This window comes from Emiliania huxleyi, assembly GCF_000372725.1.
Source record: "Emiliania huxleyi CCMP1516 unplaced genomic scaffold EMIHUscaffold_677, whole genome shotgun sequence".
In the NCBI taxonomy this organism is placed as follows: Eukaryota; Haptophyta; order Isochrysidales; family Noelaerhabdaceae; genus Emiliania; species Emiliania huxleyi.
Window position 1 is genome coordinate 1,039 of NW_005196920.1, and position 20,467 is coordinate 21,505.

At 66.1% G+C, this 20,467-nt stretch overlaps 8 protein-coding genes across 8 annotated transcripts; 3 read left to right on the forward strand and 5 right to left on the reverse strand.

The window, feature by feature from the left end:
- The first annotated feature begins 332 nt into the window (after positions 1-332).
- EMIHUDRAFT_446230 (hypothetical protein) lies at positions 333-1,461 on the forward strand. Its single transcript, XM_005762478.1, has 2 exons — positions 333-458; positions 553-1,461. The coding sequence occupies exons 1-2, from the start codon at positions 342-344 to the stop codon at positions 1,192-1,194; spliced, it is 759 nt and encodes a 252-aa protein (XP_005762535.1). The 5' UTR covers positions 333-341; the 3' UTR covers positions 1,195-1,461.
- A 585-nt stretch (positions 1,462-2,046) lies between these two features.
- Positions 2,047-3,517, reverse strand: EMIHUDRAFT_446231 (hypothetical protein). Its single transcript, XM_005762479.1, has 4 exons — positions 2,901-3,517; positions 2,524-2,833; positions 2,338-2,451; positions 2,047-2,272 (listed from the first exon to the last, which is right to left on the reverse strand). Exons 1-4 carry the CDS (start codon positions 3,135-3,137, stop codon positions 2,130-2,132), a joined length of 804 nt encoding a protein of 267 aa, XP_005762536.1. The 5' UTR covers positions 3,138-3,517; the 3' UTR covers positions 2,047-2,129.
- A 1,674-nt stretch (positions 3,518-5,191) lies between these two features.
- EMIHUDRAFT_248535 (hypothetical protein) lies at positions 5,192-6,845 on the forward strand (the record flags this gene model as incomplete). Its single annotated transcript, XM_005762480.1, has 3 exons — positions 5,192-5,738; positions 5,813-6,396; positions 6,474-6,845. The coding sequence occupies 3 exons, from the start codon at positions 5,192-5,194 to the stop codon at positions 6,843-6,845; spliced, it is 1,503 nt and encodes a 500-aa protein (XP_005762537.1).
- Positions 6,846-7,987: 1,142 nt separating this feature from the next.
- Positions 7,988-9,757, reverse strand: EMIHUDRAFT_248536 (hypothetical protein; the record flags this gene model as incomplete). The annotated part of the gene is made up of 4 exons (XM_005762481.1): positions 7,988-8,140; positions 8,291-8,391; positions 8,492-8,636; positions 9,506-9,757. 4 exons carry the CDS (start codon positions 9,755-9,757, stop codon positions 7,988-7,990), a joined length of 651 nt encoding a protein of 216 aa, XP_005762538.1.
- A 1,376-nt stretch (positions 9,758-11,133) lies between these two features.
- On the reverse strand, positions 11,134-12,403 carry EMIHUDRAFT_248538 (hypothetical protein; the record flags this gene model as incomplete). Its single annotated transcript, XM_005762482.1, has 2 exons — positions 11,134-11,529; positions 11,747-12,403. The coding sequence occupies 2 exons, from the start codon at positions 12,401-12,403 to the stop codon at positions 11,134-11,136; spliced, it is 1,053 nt and encodes a 350-aa protein (XP_005762539.1).
- A 419-nt stretch (positions 12,404-12,822) lies between these two features.
- EMIHUDRAFT_248539 (hypothetical protein) lies at positions 12,823-13,581 on the reverse strand (the record flags this gene model as incomplete). Its single annotated transcript, XM_005762483.1, has 1 exon — positions 12,823-13,581. The coding sequence occupies one exon, from the start codon at positions 13,579-13,581 to the stop codon at positions 12,823-12,825; it is 759 nt and encodes a 252-aa protein (XP_005762540.1).
- A 1,155-nt stretch (positions 13,582-14,736) lies between these two features.
- Positions 14,737-16,863, reverse strand: EMIHUDRAFT_248541 (hypothetical protein; the record flags this gene model as incomplete). The annotated part of the gene is made up of 2 exons (XM_005762484.1): positions 14,737-15,003; positions 16,828-16,863. The coding sequence occupies 2 exons, from the start codon at positions 16,861-16,863 to the stop codon at positions 14,737-14,739; spliced, it is 303 nt and encodes a 100-aa protein (XP_005762541.1).
- A 1,092-nt stretch (positions 16,864-17,955) lies between these two features.
- On the forward strand, positions 17,956-20,047 carry EMIHUDRAFT_120645 (hypothetical protein; the record flags this gene model as incomplete). The annotated part of the gene is made up of 3 exons (XM_005762485.1): positions 17,956-18,624; positions 18,813-19,556; positions 19,817-20,047. The coding sequence occupies 3 exons, from the start codon at positions 17,956-17,958 to the stop codon at positions 20,045-20,047; spliced, it is 1,644 nt and encodes a 547-aa protein (XP_005762542.1).
- Positions 20,048-20,467: the final 420 nt, after the last annotated feature.

Here is a 20,467-nt window from a genome sequence, read left to right on the forward strand (position 1 = left end):
GCGTCCCATAGGTCCTTGACGAGTCGGCGCAGTCGGGACTGCTGAGCGCGTGCGACCTGCTCGAGAATTCGAATCTCGTCTTCGACAGAAAAACCGACGAGGGCGGCCTGGAGAAGGACATCGACTGCTGGGTGCGCGACTTCAAAGACTGGCGCAACACCCACAGCAAGATCTTCCCCGTCCCCGACACTGGCGTGGTCACGGCGGTCAAAGAATGGTGTGACAACGCCATAGACGTAGACGGGGACACCGCGCAATACTGCTCGCGCTACGTCGGCTTTGAGGTCGACGCGAACGGCGACCTCTTCATCGCGTGGACTCGCGTCGTCATGGGCGTCAAGATGAACGACAACGTCTTCCTTCCCGCGTCAGAGCTCCGCGAGAAGTACGACGACTACGAGGGCCTCGTCGACGAGATCAACGAGGCGGTCGGCACGACCCTCGGCGACGCGTTTCAGGCCGAGAGCCCACCTGAGATGCCGCGACGAGAGGCTCTGGGCGAGAAGCAAGGCGCCACAGCGTCCCACCGTCGCCGTCTCCCCTCCCTCGCAGGTGGCCGTGGGCGAAGATCCGGGTGGACAGCCGCGCGCCCAAAACAAATGGATCAACATGGTTTTGCAGGAGCTGTACGTGCGCATGTCGACTATCGGCGTCGTCATCGGCATCAGCATCGCCTTCGTCGTCCTCGTGCTCTCCACCCGCAACCTCCTCGCCGCCTCCATCTCCGTCCTCTCCATCGCGTGCGCCCTCGTCACTGTGATTGGCATCACCGTCGCGATGGGCTGGGAGCTCGGCTCCAGCGAGGCCATTTGCCTGATGACCCTGACCGGCTTCGCCGTCGACTACGTCGTCCACCTCAGCCACTCGTACATGGAGTCCACCTCGCACTCGCCGCTCGAGCGCACGCACGACGCGCTGCGCGACATGGGCATCTCCGTCTTCTGGGGCATGCTGACCAGCTTCGTCGCGGCGCTCGCGCTGGCGTCGTGCCAGCTGCAGTTCCTCTCCAAGTTTGGCTACTTCTTCCTCCTGACCATCACGTTCGCCTACCTCTGGGCCGTGCTCTTCCTCATGCCCCTCCTCGCCACCGTTGGCCCCCGCTCCTCACCCGCCGACGGGCGCGCGGTGCCGCACACGCCGTACAACTCGAACACCACCCGCCGCAAGGTGCCCGACGCCATCGAGGTGGCATAGGGCGGAGCCGGGGGGGGGTTAGGGCAAGTCCCTGCCGCCTTTTGTACATTAGGGGTGAGGGGGGGTTGACATGAGCCTCCGGCGCGCTAGTGCTCTCTGAGCGCGCGTCGCCGTGTGTGGGAGAGCGACACGAGGTTAGTGCAAGCAGGTGGGCACGTGCTCCGCTCGGCTCTGACTGGCGACTGTCCGCTTTTTTATTGTGTCGCTGAGAGGCGTATATATTGGTCACTGTGTGTTTGAATAATGAAAGATGTTTGGTCGCGTTTCCTTTGAGCTGTTTGATCCTCTTTGAGACCTCTCGAGGGTATATAGGGCCATGAGATCTGAAGCTCACCCATTGAGCTTTGAGGAAGTGAGCGAACTGCTCGACCAGCCACCCTGATCGTGCTGAACAAGCTCCTCTTGTAGCTCGATCGGTCACACCGCCATCGCCGCCGAGGAGAGGGGGGACGACACTGCCTCTGCAGCGTGCACCTCGATCCTGTAACGCGGAATCGACCCTATCCAGTGCACAGTGCTCAAGTGCTCAAGACCTCTCGCTCGCACTTGGAGCTCAATCCGCTCATTTTACTTAATAGATAATACTCCAAAGTGCTAAAGCCGTAGCTGCAGATGCGCTACTGACGTAGTGCTACTGCTAGCTCGTAGAGCTGCCAGTGCCCAGTGCCGCAGCCCGCACTGCCAGTGGCAGTGCCGCAGTGGCAGTGCACAGTGGCCAGTCCCAGTGCTACGCCAAAAATACCTTTTATTTACACACACGTTGTGACCGCGGTTTTTCGCGCGGTTTGTTTTCGTTATTGCGCTAGGACCAGCGCCCACTGACGAGATATCACAAACGCTCGGCCCGTGCACGTAAGTCGCGCGCTCTCGATAGTACAAATAAAATCGTGCACCTCTCTGCGCGCTACGCGAGTCCACGTCCCCTCATCCCGGCCTCAAGCTGCTTCCATATCACCGTGAAGAGGGCGGCCTGCACGATGTTCGCCAGCAGGCGCGTGCCGAGCCCGCGGCAGAGGAGCCCCCGCAGCCCGTCCTGCCGCAGCACCAACTCCGCGGCCTCTTCGTACGAGAGAGGCGCCTACCGCAAACCAGCGCCATCGCCACGGGATCTCTCCTCGTTACGTCCGCGCGGGGGCCTCCTGCCTCCGCAGTCTGTCGGGTCGTCTTGACCACGCGGATGGAGTTGGAGAGGCAGTCCGAGACTGCGGCGGCGCAGACGCCGAGTGTTGCTGAGCGCAACAGCAGCCGCGGCCCGGCCTGTGGGACATGGCTCGGACATGTCGTGCGGACAGATCAAGCAATTGGCCGAGCCGCGCTGGCGCGTCCCGCCGGCTCCGCCCTCGGCAGCAGCTCGTCGAGCGCGTTGAAGGTGAGGAACCACGGGTAGCCTCCCACCTGTCCACAGCCGCACGGGGCTGACGAGACAATCACCCGGCGGCGACCAGAATCTCCGAACAACTCTTGGCACAAAATTGGCCGCCGCAGACGCGAGCGCGCCGGCCCAAAGCTCACAGGCGCCGTTCTGCTTCGCGCGGCGCAGCAGCAGCTCATACGCGCCCCTCCCCTCCACCTGAAGCGCCGTCTTGAGCGTGTCGAGCGGCGTGATTGCCACGCGCCACAGCGCCGCCGCTGCGCTCGCCTGCGGCAAACTTCCGAGACACTTTGGGGGAAGGGATTGCGCCACGCGCGGGACAGCGGCTGCTCGCCAGCGCAGTGCGCAGCGCGACGGGTAGGGCGCCGCCGGCAGCGGTCGACGAGAGGAGCGCGAGGACGCCTGTGTTTGCTGCTGTGTCGCCAAAGCGCGAGAGCGGCGTCTGCAGCAGCGCGTACGGCAGGCCCTGGTAGAAGCGCGAGACGCCGCCATGCGCGTAAAGCGTCCGCATCGCGGCGCATGTGGATGAGCCGTGCCGATACTGGTAGTTCATCGTCGTGCGCAGCCACATCAGCAAGATCACCTGCGCTACGCCCGCCGCCGCGCCGGACAGCCCGCCGCCGAGCGCCTTCCGACTCGCCGAATAAACGATCTCGCCGACGGAGCCCGCCGGTCGCCGCTCTTTGGCTGGCGGGCCGTACCGGGCCGAGAGCCAGCCGATGATCACGACAAGGAGGACGAAGGCGGCAAAGACGCCGCGAGCGGGCAGCAGCAGAGGGCTCGGCGACGGGCGAGCCTCGCCCGCTAGCACGCTGGGGTCGTCAGAAGCGGCGGCCTTCTCGAGCAGCGAGGCCTCCTCGGCCGAATCAGGGTTCGTGCTCGATGTCGCAATTTTTTGTCGGCCTTTCGCGTCGAGCGGAGGGGCACTGATGCCCCTCAGGCTGTTTGCGGCGGGCGGCTTGCTCGCGGCGAAAAACTCTGCGGTATGGCAGACCAGGGGCTTAATGCTCTGGCGAGACGTGAGGCGCATGCGCCCAGGAGGGGAGGGCGCATGCGTAACGACGCTGCTAGAGATGCCTTTCGGGGCCCAGAGATAAAACTTCTGAAGCCATGCGTGACCTAGTAGTGTCCCCAGCTATGGGCGTGTCCACGTTGGAGCCAGGCAGGTGTGGTGTGGACGCGAGAATAGCTCCGCCGTTCATGGAGGCAACCGATGGCGATGCGAGTCGACTGGTGTGTGTCGTCGTGGTTTCGTATCAAGAATACTCACTCACTCACTCACTCACACGCTCACAGCTGTCCCAAACCCGAGAATACTTGCTTGTACCGAAGTGAGGCAAGAAGAAGTGCTCGTGGGCACAACAAGGGGAGGTGTGGGGACACGCATCGATCAGCTTCTCGACGATGCTCGAGGTGATCGATTTCGATCTGGATAACTGCTACGTCATCACGTATGACGGACGCCTGCTAAAGCAGGCTCGCGGTAATCCCGATGGGGAGTGCGCTCTCGCCACCGCTGCCGATAGGGACTCGGATGGAGCATAAATGGATGCATACGCTTGAAGATGATTTCGAAGCCCGATTCCGTATGAAACGCTACATGGACGATGTGATTACGATAACTGCAAGAGCTGTAGAGCTGTAGAGCGCTGTAGAGCTGTAGAGCTCTACATCCGCCGCGTGACGATGTGAGTCCGATGTAGAGAGCGATGTAGAAGCGCTCTACAACGTGAAATCTCTACAACAAACTCTACATCATAAGCGGCGAACGAGGCACGGTCGCTCTCCGACATGAGGCACGTTGCACTTGCCAGTGCTGCCCTGGCCTTCTGTCTGCCCGCCCAATGGGTGGCAGGTGCCTCTGCTGCTGTGGCATGCCTCACGGCTGCGACTGGCCGGCGCCTCGGCGCGTCAGCTCGGCTCGGCGTAGCGATCGTGGCCAGCGCAACTCGCCTGGACTCAACGCTCAGCCAGGAGCTCCCGCACGCGCTGGCGCGAGTCATGGCGCATGCAATGCGCTAGATTTGAGACTCATATCTTGCTAGCAGTACGCAACACCACGCATCACACGACACAATAAGTCACAAGTCACACACAAGTCAAGCAGAGGTTTGAGAAAAGCGGCGACGAACCAATCCGTCGCTAATGCATCGTGGGCTGCCGCGCGGACCGTGCTGACGGCGGGCTGTCCTGTTCCAACCTCCCTCACCAACCGGAACCGCGCGCTTCGGCCGATCGGCCCGCGCCGCCGGTCTCGGGCGGTCTGGCGCGCGCCGCTCGCGATATGGATTCCGAGATACGTACGCACTTACGCAGCCGCTGCGCGCTGAGCCGAGACGCCGCCGATGTATTTATTCATTCTCGCGCCCCAGGGGCACACCCTATCTGCCACACACCGCCACACACAGCCCGCCACAGACCACAGCGAGACGACTGCAACCAACTCTCGACAAAGCATAGGCCGAACGTCAACGTGTCTTGGACCGGCGTCGCGATTGGCGTCCTCAAGCCGATGCATGTGAAATTCTCGACAGACGTGTGCACCGCTGGCGTGTCGAGCCTGAGGGCGCGTCGAGTCTGTGGGTCGGCCAGTTCTCGCCGCCCGTCACCGACATCTCGATCCACATGGGCACCGACCCGACGAAGCGTGGAATCTCCACCGAGGGGACGCCGCCGTTCACCGTGCCGGCGCCCAACAGGTTTATCTCGGGCTCACAACTGTATCGCGGGTACCACAACTTCATCGTGTCCAACATGCGCGCGCCGGTCAACTGGGCGCTCTTCTCGGGCTCGCTCACCGACGCGAGCGACTTTAAGGTCCTCGCTGTCTCGGACACCGTCACGCTGCGCGATGCGGCGGCCCCCATGCACCTGCGGCTCTCTCGCACCTCCTCCGTGCAACAGATGCGCGTGTCGTGGACGTCGGCGCAGGGCGACGACGCTGCGAAGCATCGCGTCGAGTGGGGCGTCAAGGCGTCCTCGCTCGATCGTGTCACGCCCGCCGCGAGCCACACCTACGCTCCGGCCGACCTGTGCGGCTTCCCGGCGAATGCGTCCGGCTTCCATGCTCCTGGATACTTCCACGAGGCGGTGCTCGAGCTCGCGAGCGACACGCCGGGCGCGCCGCCGACCAAGTTCTTCTACCGCGTCGGCTCGGACGCGTACGGCTGGTGTCGGCCGTGCACTCGTTCACGCCGCCCGCGCCCGTTGACCCGCATGGCGCTCTCTCGGTGATCATCGCCGCAGACATGGGTGAAACTTATGAGGACGGCTCGCAGTACCACTGGGAGGAGCCAGACGCTGTCAACACGACAGTGCACATTGCGAAGCGCCTCGCGAGCAACGGCGGCAAGGGCATCGACCTCGTGCTGCACCCGGGCGATCTGTCGTACGCCACGGGCTACGAGTCCGAGTGGGATCGCTTCATGGCTCAGATTGAGCCGATCTCGTCCTACGTGCCCTACATGACCGGCATGGGCAACCACGAGCGCGACTTCCCCGGCAGCGGCAACTCGATTGGCGCGGGCGACTCCGGCGGCGAATGCGGTGTGCCGACAGAGGCACGCTTCCACATGCCAACGTGCGCCCAGCCAAATACCAGGCCGTGCATCGGCCAAAAGTACGTCGGCAAGGAGGCCGGCCGCGCTCACCACTCGTCTGTGGTCGTCGGCGTGCCGGGCACGGTGCGTGCTGCCAAGCCCGTCGGCTCGGCGGACGATGGCTGGTACAGCTTCGAGCAGGGCCCGCTGCACGTGCTGATGCTGCACACGGAGATGAGCTCGGCGAAAAGCTCTCGGCAGCACGCGTTCGTCGCTGCCGACCTCGCGGCCGTCAACCGCACGCGCACGCGTGGGTGATCGTCGCCGGCCACCGGCAAATGTACGCTGGCAACGCGAAGCTGCCGCAGAATGCGCTCGGCGACCTCGAGCCGCTCCTCATGCAGTACAAGGTGGACATTGCGTTCTGGGGCCACATTCACTATGCACAGCGCTCGTGCCCGATGATCCAGGGGGCTTGCGTCACTTTGAAGGATGCGGCCGGCTACGACGCGCCCATCCATGCCATCATCGGCAACGCCGGCCAGAGCCTCTCGACGTTCCCCGACCCGAGCGCACGCGCAAAGTGGTCAGTCTACCAAGCTAAGGAGTGGGGCTTCTCTCACATGACCATCCACAACGCGACGCACCTGACGCTGGATTACTACGCCGACGCGCCGCTTGACGGGAAGGCGCCGCTGCACCACACCGTCACCGTCAAGCGTGGCTACCCGCGCGTCTGAGCTTGATGCTCAGCGTGCTTGGCGAGCTGCGGCGATTCGCTGACGTGTGCGCGGCCGATGCGGCACGGCGCGAGGTGCGCGCGGCGGCGCTCGCGGCCGATGCCGGCGGCCGCGTGTGTGCGTGTGGTGCGCGGCCGCGGGCTGCTGCTCGCTCTTCGCTTTGAGCCCAGCCTACTGAGCGAGCTCTGCGCCTTCGCGAACGAAGTGCGCCCCGTACGTGCGCGGGCGTGCCGCCAGAGCTCCTCCTGCACGTCTACATGCTGCATGAGCACCGCGTGCGCGCGAGGCCCGCTGCGGGCCTGCGGGTGGGCTGGTGCTTGCAGATGCACGAAGCTGCCTGCCAAGAGCAAAGCCTCTCCTCTGATGCTCTTGTAGGTAGGGCTTGCCTGAGAGTGGCTTGCCATGTCACAGCACACAGGAAGGACTGTGGTTACAGGAGAGTACTACCATCCAAGCAACCATCACTTTGGTTGGTTAGCTTCACCGCGCAAAGTGATTGATGGTTTCCCATAAGTAGGGTCCGGTCCTCGCGGCAGCCAGCACCGAGGACGACACGAGAGACTCGAGTACGAGAGCCGAGCCGTTTTTTTCAATTTTTGGTTGCCCACTTTGGTTGCACCTGTGCGCTGGCGGTTGCCGCTTGTCGTGAGTGTTCTCCGATTGCTGGCCACGGGAAAGCGAGCGCTCAACAGCCCTTACACTTTAGTAGGAGGACCCTCCGGGTCTGCAACTCGCACTGCGGGTCCGCACCTCATATGACCAGTAACATACCGACCACAGTGGTCTTCTACCCGTGACCCCCTCGCCGCCGGGCCGGGCCGTACGCGTCTATCAGAGCGCGCACGCCCCGCTTCGCGGCGGCGGTGCCGCCGTCGGGGCCGGCGCGCGGTAGCCGCGACGCGAGCGCGCCGAAACACACCTTCCCCATCGCGGCGGCGGCGCGCGTCGCCTTGTGCTGCGGGTCGGCGTAGCAGAAGCCAAAATGCGCGCCCGCAGCTGCAAACGCGCCCGCGGCGCGCGCAAGCAGCGACAACTGCTCGGCCGCAGATCTGCCGGGCGCGGTGGCCAAGGCGTGGCTTGCCAGGCCGAGCGTGAAGCAGAGGTCGCCTATTGCCGCCGCCGCCGCCGTGAAGCGACGCCGCTCACAAGCCCCGCCGGGCCGAGAGCGTGCAGTAGAGGTCTCCCAGTTGCTCGTCGTACTTGCCGCACACGCGCGCCGCCACGCTCAGCGCCTGCTCCGCGCGCCTGCAGCGGTCGGCGTCGGAGGACGCTAGCTGGACCAGCCGCAGCCGCGCCTGAAGGGAACCGGGCGGTGTCTGGCCGCGCCTCGGACGGAACTCGTCCCAATCTCGGCAGATCTCCCGGCGTGTTTTTTTCTCCCGCGACCTCGCCTGGAGCGCGACGGCGTGGTTCGGGTGGCAGCGCCGCAGCGCCGACTCCAGCACCGCCTCCACCTCCGCCGTAGCACCGCCCTCGCTCGCCGCGGCCAGCCGACCGCGCAAGTCCGCGTCCCACGCCAGCACGCGAGAGAGCGACTCGGCGGCGCCTGATCGCACCCACCGGGCTGAAGGGCAGCAGAATAGCGGCACGCGGGGCCCGGGCGCTTTCGTCGCCGCAGCTGACGCAGCGCCAATCGCCCGCCCCACCCTCGGGCTGCATCCAGCCGCGCCCGCACCGGCAGCGGAGGCTGCTCTCCCACTCCTCGCTCCGCGACAGGTCCGCGCCGCAGCGCGCGCAGTCGCACGTGAAGCTCTTGTGCCGCTGTAGCAGCCGCCGGCGCTCATACCGCGGCTGACGGGAAGGAGGCGGAGGGGCTCGGACGTGTCGTGGGCGTGAGCGTGTGTGTGTGTGTGTGTGTGTGTGTGTGTGCGTGCGTGCGTGCGTGCGTGCGTGCGTGCGTGCGTGCGTGCGTGCGCGCGCGCGTGCGTGCGTGCGTGCGTGTGTGTGTGTGTGTGTGTGTGCGTGCGTGCGTGCGTGCGTGCGAGTGAGTGAGTGTGTGTGTGTGTGTGTGTGTGTGCGTGCGTGCGTGCGTGCGTGCGTGCGTGCGTGCGTGCGTGCGTGCGTGCGTGCGCGCGCGCGTGCGTGCGTGCGTGCGTGTGTGTGTGTGTGTGTGTGCGTGCGTGCGTGCGTGCGTGCGTGCGAGTGAGTGAGTGAGTGTGTGTGTGTGTGTGTGTGTGTGTGTGTGTGTGTGTGTGTGTGTGTGTGTGTGTGTGTGTGTGTGTGTGTGTGTGTGTGTGTGTGTGTGCGTGGATGAGTGTGAGTGTGAATGAGTGTGAGTGCCTCCGTGCTGTCGACATAGCTGATGTAGAGCGCTTCGCCACGCAGCACGGGCTCGCTCGCGCGAAAGACAAGTTCACCTAGAAACCTCGGGAGAAGAAACCTCGCGTCGATCTCGATCCGTCTCGGACCAGTCTCGCGACGGCCTCGACCACTCTCGGCCAGCCTCGACGGCGTCTCCATTCCTCTCGGCCAGTCTCGGGCCAGCGAGGGTCCTCTCGGCCAATCTCGCCTCCGCCGCCGCCACAGGTGAGGTCGGCGTGGACGTTAGGCGCACACGAATGGTTGAAAAGCGACGCCCGCACAAACAGCCCGTAGCCCGCCGGCTCCTCGGCCCCGCCGCCGCCGCCATCGCCGCCGCGCGTGCCAAAGGCGTTCGTCACAACGACGCCTACGCACGGCGCAGAGCGCTGAAGCGACCACCCGCTCGCGGCGCCGACAGCGTGCGCCGCTCTCAAGACACCGATCAGTCGCGCGAGCTGGTCCGTGGTTCGGGCAGTCTCGCCCGCCGCGTGTAGTGCGGAGGAGAGCTTGGCGGCGACGCGGCGGAGCAGCGCTTGCTGCTCCGCCGCTCGGCGGGTGGCGTTGTCGTCGCAGCAGCGAAGCACGGCCTCGAGCGCCTCGAGGAGAAGCATGCTTTCTTGGGTGGATCATGCCCTCTTGGGCGCGAGTGACATTTGTAGTGGCCCATCCGTGTGCCTAGCGGCAGAGACGCAGCGGGCAGAGAGGCTGCGAGGCAGTGGGGCGGTGTTGCTGTGTATGTGGCGGGAAGGCCACGCCTCGTCAGGCAGGAGAGCAGCACGCACGAGGAGCAGCCAGCCGGCAGCTAGGATGCCAAGCGCCTGCTGCGCGGCGCCGCTAAAGCCAGCGTCGCAAACAATCACCGCACTCTCGCGCTTGCTGAGGCTAGCCGCCGCTTCGCCGTCGCCTGGCCACGCTGGCGCCCAGACGTCCGGTCTGACCCTGAGGAGTACCTCGGACTCAGCGATGCCGCGACGTGCGACGTAATATCGGCCGCGAGACGGATCGCTCGCCACCTCGAGGAGCGGATCGCTGCCGTTTGACGCGACTGTTGCCATTTGGCCGGGCAGAAGCTCGACGGCTGCATGCATGTAGAGGACTGGCGCGCACTGGCACTAACACAGGTACACCCTGGAAAAAGAATTTTACAAATAGACACACCTCTAGGACACACACAGGACGAGGACACACACAGGACGCACCTCTAGCGAGGCCCGCATAGTTGTGGGAGACTCCTGCCGCCGCCCCTGCCACCCCTTTCTGTGTCAGAGAGATTTTAGAAAACTCTCTGTGTGTCAGTGTGCCTGTGGTTGCGAGAGACTGCCAGTGAGAAGCTGGAGGCAGGTCGCGGTCGGTGGTCGTCTACTGGATCCTTCGCATCCTGCTGTTCATCTATTTGGTGATCGGCGTGCCAGTGGCCCTCGTGCTAACCCCTGTGACCGTTTTCCTGAACTTCTGCCTCCACGCCCATGCAGCACGGCGTTTACCTCAGGTGTGGACGGACGACAATCAGGACGGAACGGAACAAGGCCGTAAGATAAGGGGCTAGGGTAAGGTGGAGAGCACGGCGCCGCCTGCTCTTTGGGCCAATCCCCGCCGAGGACTGCCAGTGCGACTATTGAGCACCCGGGCCCTCCGTGTGCTGATGATTTCGTGACCCCCCGGCCCCGCAAACTGTCGAGCCTCCAGCTCTACTCTACCCCCCCCCCCCCCCCTCAACTCTACACGAGTTTCCGCCAGGCGACGAGGCGAGCTCGCGTGTAACGAAAACACGAGAGGCGCTCTATTGGCAACATGACTAGCCACATGCAAGTCTTTTACGGTATTTTGAAAAAGTGAAAAAAAGTGTGTGGAATTCAAACAATCACATGGTTGCGTTGCGGTCTACTCGGCATGCCACAATCAACGCGAGCCCCGCTCGGTTGACGGTTCGTCGTTGCCACATGCCTGGCGGGCTGAGCTGCCAACGAGCGGATGGCGCAACCTTCTCTCAGCTCGGCGTGAAATTGTGAGGAAATCGATGGCGCAGCTCCAGCTCCAGCATGCTCTTTAGCCGGGGCCACAAAATCCGTGGGCGCAGCGTCCACGAGTGCGCGCAGCTTCGCGCCGACGCAGTGTCGCAGAAGCGCACGGTCGATGGATCAAGCCACAAGCACACTCGCTGGCTGCCCAGCGTATCGTTCGGAACCACCCCTCTCCGACGGAGAAAACGGTTGAGCAGGCACTCGGGCGGCACGTCCGCGCGCGCCCCGCCGCTCCGGGCCATGTACTTTGGTGGGCAGAAGGGTGCGTACGCTTCTCGCGGCACGCAGGCCTCGACTTCCGGATGGGCGTTGAAGTACAGAGCTGCGACCGAGCGCGGCATGATGCCCAGCATGTCATGCACCTGGCGCAGGGGCGTGCGGGCGGGCGGTGACGAGAGGGCCGCTGCACGTGTTGTGACCATGGTGATGGTGGTGGCGACTCTTGCAGAGGGCATGGGGTGCGTGTGCGGAGAGGGAGGCCATGGGGCGTGTACCGCCACCACTCCCACCTCCACCACCTCCACCACCACTCCCGCCTCCACCACCACCACTCCCACCACCTCCGCCGCCGCACCACACCTTGTTATTCGTGTCGGGGCCGGTTGCCCACGTAAGCAACCCGCGCGCGCCCGCAAGCGTGCGCCAGGATGGTAGTGGTGAGCATAGCTGCAGATCGGGGCGCAGCTTGACGAACAGAGCAAACGCTTGCGAGGTCGCGGCCTCATGCTCGACCATCATTGACCAGCACACCGCATGGTCTACGCTCATGATGGCGAAGCGATCCCACATGCTGCCGGCGCGGCGGGGGCACGTGCTGTTGCCGCGCTTCCTGCCGTCGTCCTCTGAGCGGCTGAGGCGCACCACCGCCGTGCTGCTGAGCTGCCGCGCCGCTCGCAGCGTATCGCTCGGCTCGCCGTTTGCAGAGGGTCTGCTCAGTTTGAGGTGCAGGAACACTGTGTGCTGGGGAGCGCCGATGGCCTCGACGGCGTTTGAACGGATGCTCGGGTGCACGACGCCGGCCGAGCAGTCGGCGGTTCGACGAGAGGAGGCCGTGTGCTCCACGGGCCTGATGGTGAGGTTGAGAGGGTGGTGGAAGACCAGGCGGTGCGCCTCGGCCGACGGCGAGAAGGACGAAAACATCTCGGGCGCGGGACGATACGTGCGAGTTGGCGCGATGTCACGCGCAACTTTTGTGCTTCCCTTCCCTGAGCACACTGGATAGGGTCGATTCCGCATGGTACGGGACCCCTCGATCGTCTCGCCCTCCCTCCCTCCTTAGACACCCGGATGGTGACGTGTGTGAGTGTGTGTGTGTGTGTGTGGTGACCCACAGAGCATGCCGATTGTGTGTATGTGCGGGAGTTGGTTTGTCGGGAGCTCGGGAGGGAGGGGGAGGCTGCTCGCCCACGTGCACCGACCGGGCCAATGCTTGCACTTTGATTGAATGCCGTGGGGCTCCTTCCTGCCCGTGTCCGTCCGGGTGTGGAGATGCGAGCGAGGGTCTCGCCCTCCCTTGTACCACCAGAAAGAAAAGAAAAAAGCTCCAGATACCAGATAGCCCCACCACTTACCTACTTACGAGGATTTAATTTTCTTTGTTCGCGGCCTGGCGCGCCTGTTTTTCTTTGTTTGTGGCGGCTCTTGCTGATGGACTGTCAATCTATCAACCGCGTCAGCAACCGCGTCAGCCGTCGTGATCGCTCGTCAATAAACCAGAAACTCCGCATGTAAATGGCGTCGCTGTTGCTGGCGTGGTTGGCGTACCGCCGCCACTCCGCGTGCTGAGACAGGGCGCGCGAGCCGCGAACCATCCCGTTGAGCGCCGCGGCGCCGACAGCGAGCACCACGTCGTCCGCCTCCACCCGCACCTTCGAGTCGGCCGGCGCGCCGCTCGCGTCTTCGGTCGGCGTGCCTCCCGGCACCAGCGGGCTGCCGCCGGTCGTCCTGCAGACGACGCACTCGATGCGGCCGTCCGAGCCGCACTCGAAGTCGGTAACCCGCGTGGAGGGGAGGAACTGGACGCCGCGCTCCTTCATCTGCTCGACCCACGGCTGGAAGATCTTCTCGCCGATGTTGCCCTTGCACCACCGAACGTCGAAGCTCGTCTGGTGCTTGAGCACGAAGAAGTAGGCCATGCCGAGAGCTGCCGCCGCAGAGCACTCTTCGCCCGGAGCAAAGAGGCCGGTCAGGATCATCGGCTCGAAGGTTTCCTTGTACATGCGGCGCGAGACGCCGAGCTTGGTGCACAGGTCACGAAACGAGATCTTGTCGTACTTTGCCAACGCCTCGGGCGAGTCGTCAAACTCGGAGAAGGCGCACGAGTGGAGCGGCAGTCGCGCGGTCGAGCGGCGACAGGTTCTGAAAGCGCGTATACAGCGCCTGGCCGAGTCCGGTCGGCAGCCTCCGGTGTACATCAGTCCCGATGGCAGCAGTACTCGCTGAGCGGCCTCCGGTGTACATCTGTTTGTTGCGGACCTTGACAATCACAAGATCCGGCGGGTGGAGGTGGCGACGGGCGCGGTGACGACGCTCGCGGGCAGCGGCTCCAAGGGCAGTGCCGATGGCGTCGGCGGCGCGGCGCAGTTCCACTACCCATGCGGCGTCGCCATCAGTCCCGATGGCAGCGCTCTTCTGGTTTGCTCGGGGCCCTCCCTCCGCCAGGTCTGCGTGTCGGCGCCTCCTCCGCCTCCCACCTTCGCGCCGATTGTGGTGCCGCCCTCGACCCTGGCGGCAGACCTCGCAAAGATGTGGGGTGATGCGACTCTGCCCCAGGGCATGGTCACCTTCATCGTCGGCGACGACCAGCAGCGCCTCGAAAGCGTGAGCAAGAACGTGCTTTGCATTCGGTCCGTGTTCTTTCGGACCATGTTCGGCATCGGCATGAAGGAGCGCGACGCCGCCGAGGTCACGGTGTCCAACACCGACCTCGCCACCTTCACCGCCCTCGTCCGCTACCTCTGCACCGACCAGCTCGACCTCGGCGAGGAGGAGGGCGGCAGAGCGCAGCGCGCGCTCGACCTGCGGGAGCTGGCGCAGATGTACCAGGTGCGGCGCCTCGAGCTGCTCTGCGCGCAGGCGCTGCAGGAGAGCGTGGGGCCGGCGACCGCCGTGCCGCTGCTCGAGGCGGCGCACACGCTGGGCGACGGGCGGCTCCTCGCGCAGTGCCGCCGCTACGTGGCCGACAACGCCGCCGAGGTGCGGGCGAGCGGCGGCGTGGAGCAGCTGCGCGACCTCGGCGTGGCCAAGGGGCTGCTCGGCGACGCGCTCGACCAGGTGGCGGAGCTGAAGGGGACGGTGGCGGCGCTCAAGGGGAACCGCACGCAGGGCTGAGGTGCGGTTTGCACATTCTTTGTGTCAGCGGCTTTAGGGCGTGCGCCTGGCGTGCGCGAGAGTTTGCATGTTTGTACGTGCGTGTGGGTGGGCATATTTGTGTGGGCATTTGCAGATCGAGGGATCACTTTCGACTAGTCGTTTGTCGTTTTGTTTTCCGCTCCTTCGTTGCGCGCGGTCGCCTCGTCCTCCAGCCTCGCGCTCTCCTCGAAACCCGCCTTCACAAACGCCACACAAACCTACCGTCCTGCCTCTTGCCACTCTCGGATCTGCCTGCGCAGCATGTGGTGCGGGAAGAGCCCCGTGTACTCGAGCGCCTCGCCCGTCATCGGGCTCGTCGACTTGGTCGCGAGCCAGCGCTCCATCGCCGTCCGCTCGTAGGCGTGCCCGTCCGCCGCCATCACCGGGTCGCTCATGACCTCGGTCGTGATCGAGCAGATGAAATCGGCCGGCGGCTCCTCCTCCTCCACCAAAGGCGGCCTCTCTGCAGCCAAGGAGGACGACCCCTGCTCGTCGGGCGCCCGCCTCTCCTCCTCCAGCCTCGCGCTCTCCTCGAGCGCCGCCGCCAACTCCGCCTCCTCCGCCGCCGCCAGCGCTGCCCCATCCTCGGGCACCTGCGAGGGCCCAGCGCCGCCCCCGCCGCCCTTCCCCTTCTTCTTCTTCTTCTTCTTCCCCTTCTTGCTCTCCTTGGCGCGCTCCCCCTCCTTCTCCGCCTCCTCCTCCGCCAGCAGCGCCTCGGCATGCCGCGCCGCCTCCGCCTCTGCCGCCGCTCTCTCTGCATCCCTCGCCGCTGCCTCCGCCACCGCCTCCGCCGCCGCATGCTCCTCGAGGGCGCGCACGCACCCGGCGTGGCCCCTCTCCTTGGCCATCTGCAGCGCGGACTTGCCGTTCTCAGCGCGCAGCGCCGTGTCTGCGCCCGCCCGCAGCAGGCGGAGCACGATGGCGGGGGAATCGCTGAGTGCGGCGTCTATGAGCGCGGTGCCGCCGTCGCTGTTCTGCTTGTTGACCTCCGCGCCGCGCTGCATCAGCAAGTCGACCACCCGCTCGTGGCCGTTGGTGGCGGCGGCCATCAGCGCGGTGCCGCCGTCGCTAGTCTGCAGGTTGATCTCCGCGCCGTGCTGCATCAGCAAGTCGACCACCCGCTCGTGGCCGTTGCTGGCGGCGTCAATGAGCGCGGTGCGGCCATCGCTGTCCGGCTTGTCGACCTCCGCGCCGCGCTGAATCAGCAGCTCGACCACCCGCTCGTGGCCATTGTTGGCGGCGAGCATCAGCGCGGTGTGGCCGCTGCTGTCCTGCAGGTTGATCTCTGCCCCGCGCTGCAGCAGCAGCTCGACCGCTGGCTCGTGGCCGTTGCGGGCGGCGCCCATCAACGCGGTAATGCCGGAAGCCTCGTTCGCCGCGTACACCACCCCGAAGGTCGCATTGACCCGCCCGCCGCTGTCAAGCCACGCCAGCAGCGCCGCCTCGTCGCCGTCGAGAGCTGCTCGAGCAAGTCCGTCGATAGCAAATTCATGGAGGCAAACAGGGTGAGGCAGGGCGGACAGCGAGCCGGAAGAGGCCGCGGCCCCCGCTCCCGCCGCCGCCTCGCCGGAGGAAGCGCCGCCCACGCCGCCGGCTGCCGCCTCGCGCTGGCTCGCAGTCACCTCCGCGATGTGCTGCCGGAAAGCGTCGACGCACGCGCTGTGACCCTCCTCCTTGGCATACTGCAGCGCGGACTTCCCGTTCTCAGCGCGCAGCTTTGTATCCGCGCCCGCCCGCAGCAGGCGGAGCACGATGGCGGTGTTGCCGTTGCCAGCGGCGCGCATCAGTGCGGTGCCGCCGTAGATGGTCTGCTTGTTGATCTCCGCACCGCGCTGAAGCAGCAGGTCGATCACTCGCTCGTGGCCTTGGCTGGCTGCGTACATCAGCGCAGTTTCGCCGTCGCAGTCCTGCTTGTTGACCTCCGCCCCTCGCAGCAGCAGCTCGACCACCCGCTCGTGGCCTCTGTCGGCGGCGGCCATCAGCGCGGTAGTGCCGTCGCAGTCCTGCAGGTCGACCGCCGCGCCGCGCTGCAGCAGCAGGTCGACCACCCGCGCGTGGCCGGTGCTGGCGGCGTACATCAGCGCGGTCCAGCCGTCGCCCTGCAAGTCGACCTCCGCGCCGCGCTGCAGCAGCAGCTCGACCGCTGGCACGTGGCCGTTGGAGGCGGCGGTCATCAGCGCGGTGTCGCCCCCGCGAGTTGCATTGACCTGCCCGCCGCTCTCAAGCCACACCAACAGCGCCAACTTTTCGCCTCGTCTCGCCGCTGTCCACACCGATTCGGGAAGGCTGCCGGCCTCCGCCGCGATGACTGCCTCTGGCACCTCACGGGGTGCTTCCTCCTGCATCGCGGCGTCGAGGCCGTTGCGGCTGACTGTTCTTCGCCTATGAAAGCCACCGCTTTTCTTTTTTCTCACAGCTTGTCTGACAGAGGCACCTGACAGTGCGCCTGACAGTGCCTGACAGCCTGACAGATCACCTGACAGCACCTGACAGCCTGACAGCCAGGGCTCAGGGTCGATCCTTGAGCCCTCCGAGGCCCTCCGAGCCCCCCGAGCCCTCCGAGCCCCCCGAACCCCCCGAGCCCTCCGAGTTCCCCGACCCCGGCTCGGCAGCTCGCCTCCGACCCCTCCGAGCACTCCATCCGAGGGCTTGAAGGGCTCGGAGGGCTCGGAGGGCTCGAGCTTCCGAGCCCTCCAGACCCCTCCGAGCCCTACTGGAGCCCTCCAGCCCTCCAAGCCCTCCGAGCCCTCCGAGCCCCCACCCTAGCCCCCGAGCCCTCCGAGCCCTCCGAGCCCTCCGAGCCTTCCGAGCCCCCCGAGCCCGGCTCGGCGGCTCGCCCCTCCGAGCCCTCTGGCACTCCATCCCTTGTGCGCCCTCCCGAGCCCTGTCCCTAAATATTGCCAACGACACCATGATGTAGAAGGAAGGTGTGGCGGCGGCGGAGGGATCAGTGCACAGTGGAGGCTCTGGCGGCCGGCGTGCCCAGCGTCTTTACCCTGGGATTTGCCCAGTCCGGGGGTGCGTCGAACCTTCCATCACCCTGGGAACGTCCGGGTGTTGGAAGGGAAGATATATTACTTTTTTCTGCAGTGGTGCAGAGGGCTCTCGATCTCGGCCCCGGACCTCCCCCCCTATCCGCCTCCCTCCGTCCCTAACGCGCGACCACCCCACCTCCAGTCAGGCGCCTGAGGCACACTCCTTCGGCCCGGCCACCATGTCCTCCAGGGGGGCCACCTCGACCGTCGCGCCGGTCGGCGGTACAGCTCAAATCGCCTTGAGGCGTACCATTGAGGGCTGCAGTTCCCTGAGAGCCCAATCCCGCTAGGGTGGGCGTGCTTTCACAGCCTCACGAGAGTAACAAGAAGGCGCTCTCAAAAAAAAATACACGGTGTCTGGCGGCTTGGTCACCGCCGCTACTCACGGCCATAGACATCATAATGCCTCTCCTCGCACTCCTTGCGGTCGCGGCGCACGCGCCAGCCCTCCACCGCCCGCGCCTCGCGCGTGCAGTGCAGACCGTTCGCGTCTCGCTTCCAGCGCGCGCTCTCGCCGCCAGCGACGCCGACGACGCCGCGCAGCTGCCACCGGCTCTGCTGCCGCCACCCCAGCGGCGGCGCACGCTCGACCGTGAGCTGCGCTCGATCGCGCTGCCGTCCCTGGCAGCGCTCTCGTGTGAGAACCTCCTCTCGCTCGTCGACACGCTCTACCTCGGCAGGCTCGGTGCGGCGGAGCTCGGCGCCGCCGGCATCGGCATCGCCGCCACCTATTCAATCGCGAAGCTCTTCGGCGACCCGCTGACCAAGACGTCGACGTCGCTCGTCGCCGGCGCCGAGGGCGACGCGCTCCTCTCCTCCGTCATCGCCGCGCTCGCTCTCGCGCTCTTCTTGGGCCTCGTCCAGACGGCTGTCTTCACGGCCTTTGCCCCAAAGATTGTCGCCGGCTTTGGTGCCTCCGCGGGGTCCCCCCTCGCCGCGCCCGCCGCGGCGTACCTGCGCCTCCGCTCGATCGGCGCGCCCGCGGTGACGCTCCAGCTCGTGATGCAGGGGCTGTACCGCGGGCTCGGCGACACTCTCACGCCGCTGCTCTGTACGCTCGCGGGCGCCGCCGTCAACGCGGCCCGCGGCCCTAGAGCCCGTGAGACATGGCGTTGTATTCAAACCGCCGCTCAGACGCGTACTCCGCTGTACTGCGCGCGGTGTCCCGCTGTCTCCGCTGCCCTCGTATTCACGCGGTGCTGTCAACGCACTGCGCGATACCGTCTTCACGCCCCGACATCGGCGTATTCGCACGCTAGGCCCTCGACCCGATTCTCATCTTCGGGTGCGGCCTCGGCTGCTCGGGCGCGGCCGCCGCGACGGCGGCGGCGAACTATGTCTCCGCCCTGCCGCTGCTACTCCTGCTGCTGCGGAGGCTCGCTCGCGAAGGCGGCAGCAAAGGGCGCGGCGTGCGGTTGCCACCGCCCGCCGCTCTGAGCGCCGCGGCGCGAGGGTACCTGGGCGCTGGCTCCGCCATCTACGTGCGCACGGTTGGCAAGCTGTGGGGGTACTCTTACGCCGCGCGCGCGGCGGCGTCGCTCGGTTCGGTGCCCGCTGCGGCGTACGCGCTGACCTTCCAGCTGGGCGTGGCGACGACGCAGCTGTGCGAGGCTGTCTCGCTGGCGATGCAGGCGCTGCTGTCTCGCGAGCTGAACAGGCGCTCTGCCCTGCTGCCTCCTCGGGGCGGCGACGAGGGCGACGAGGGCGACGAGGGCTCGCCGCCCGCCGCCTCCGCCGCCTCCGCCGCCTCCGCCGCCTCCGCCGCCTCCGCCGCCTCCGCCGCCGCTACCGCCGCTACCGCCGCTACCGCCGCCGAGGCGGCGCAGTGCGTGGCGGGCGCGCGGTTTGTGCTGCGGCGGGGACTGCAGCTCGGGGGAGGCCTCGCCGCCGCCCTGTCGATAGCGACGTGGTCTGTGCGCGGCACTGCGGTCGGCATTCTGACCACGTCGGCCGAGGTGCGCGCGGCGGCGATCGCCGTCATGCCGGCGGTGCTGATCACGCAGGTGCTCCTCTCGGCTCCTCTCGGCTCCTCTCGGCTCCTCTCGGCTCCTCTCGGCTCCTCTCGGCTCCTCTCGGCTCCTCTCGGCTCCTCTCGGCTCCTCTCGGCTCCTCTCGGCTCCTCTCGGCTCCTCTCGGCTCCTCTCGGCTCCTCTCGGCTCCTCTCGGCTCCTCTCGGCTCCTCTCGGCTCCTCTCGGCTCCTCTCGGCACATCTATCTCGGCTCCGCTCGGCTCATCGCGCGGTGCATCTCGCAGGTGCTCAAGGGCCTCGCGTACCCCGCCAACGCCGTGCTCATGGGCGGGCGCGACTGGATCGGCTCGACTGCCGCTATGTGGGCCTCGAGCGCGGTGCTCGTGCTGCTCCTCTCGCGCCAGGTCTTTGGCAGCGGCCTGCTCGCGGTGTGGGCGTCGCTCGCGGCTTGCTTCGGCATGCAGGTCGTCATGGCGCTCGGCCGCGTCGCGAGCAAGACCGGGCCGTGGGGCGCGCTGAGGTGAGCGACGAAACATAGAGTCAGTGGCCTCTGAGAGGAGGACGCTGAGCTCGCTGGGCGGCGCGCGCGAAGTGCAGACCGACGCTGGGCATTCGCCGCGCGCGCTGTGGCGGCCCTGTGACTCGTGATCAACCTGTCTAGGAGCCGTAACTCCTCTAACCGCCAGGAACCAGAGTCACTACCAAACATACCGTACGGCCTACGCCTACGGTACAACCGAGAGCTTACGTAGCAGCTTGTACACCCCTCTGCACACCGTGGCTCGAAGTCCTCTTGGGACTTGGCGCTTGCACGCGCGGCCAACACACACACACCATACCCAAACGCAGAGAGTCACACCATGCACATGCTCAATGTGATATCCCGCACGAGGGTAATCGCTGCGCGGTCACCTCCCTCCGGCGTGGCGGCGGCGAAGATATGT

Coding starts and splice junctions, on each gene's coding strand:
- EMIHUDRAFT_446230 (XM_005762478.1), top strand. CDS start 342: ATGAACGACAACGTCTTCCTTCCCGCGTCAGAGCTCCGCGAGAAGTAC. Junction 459..552: donor CCCTCGGCGACGCGTTTCAG/GCCGAGAGCCCA, acceptor CCTCCCTCGCAG/GTGGCCGTGGGCGAAGATCC.
- EMIHUDRAFT_446231 (XM_005762479.1), bottom strand. CDS start 3,137: ATGTGGCTGCGCACGACGATGAACTACCAGTATCGGCACGGCTCATCC. Junction 2,834..2,900: donor TCGCGCTGCGCACTGCGCTG/GCGAGCAGCCGC, acceptor AGTTTGCCGCAG/GCGAGCGCAGCGGCGGCGCT. Junction 2,452..2,523: donor TGCTGCCGAGGGCGGAGCCG/GCGGGACGCGCC, acceptor CATGTCCCACAG/GCCGGGCCGCGGCTGCTGTT.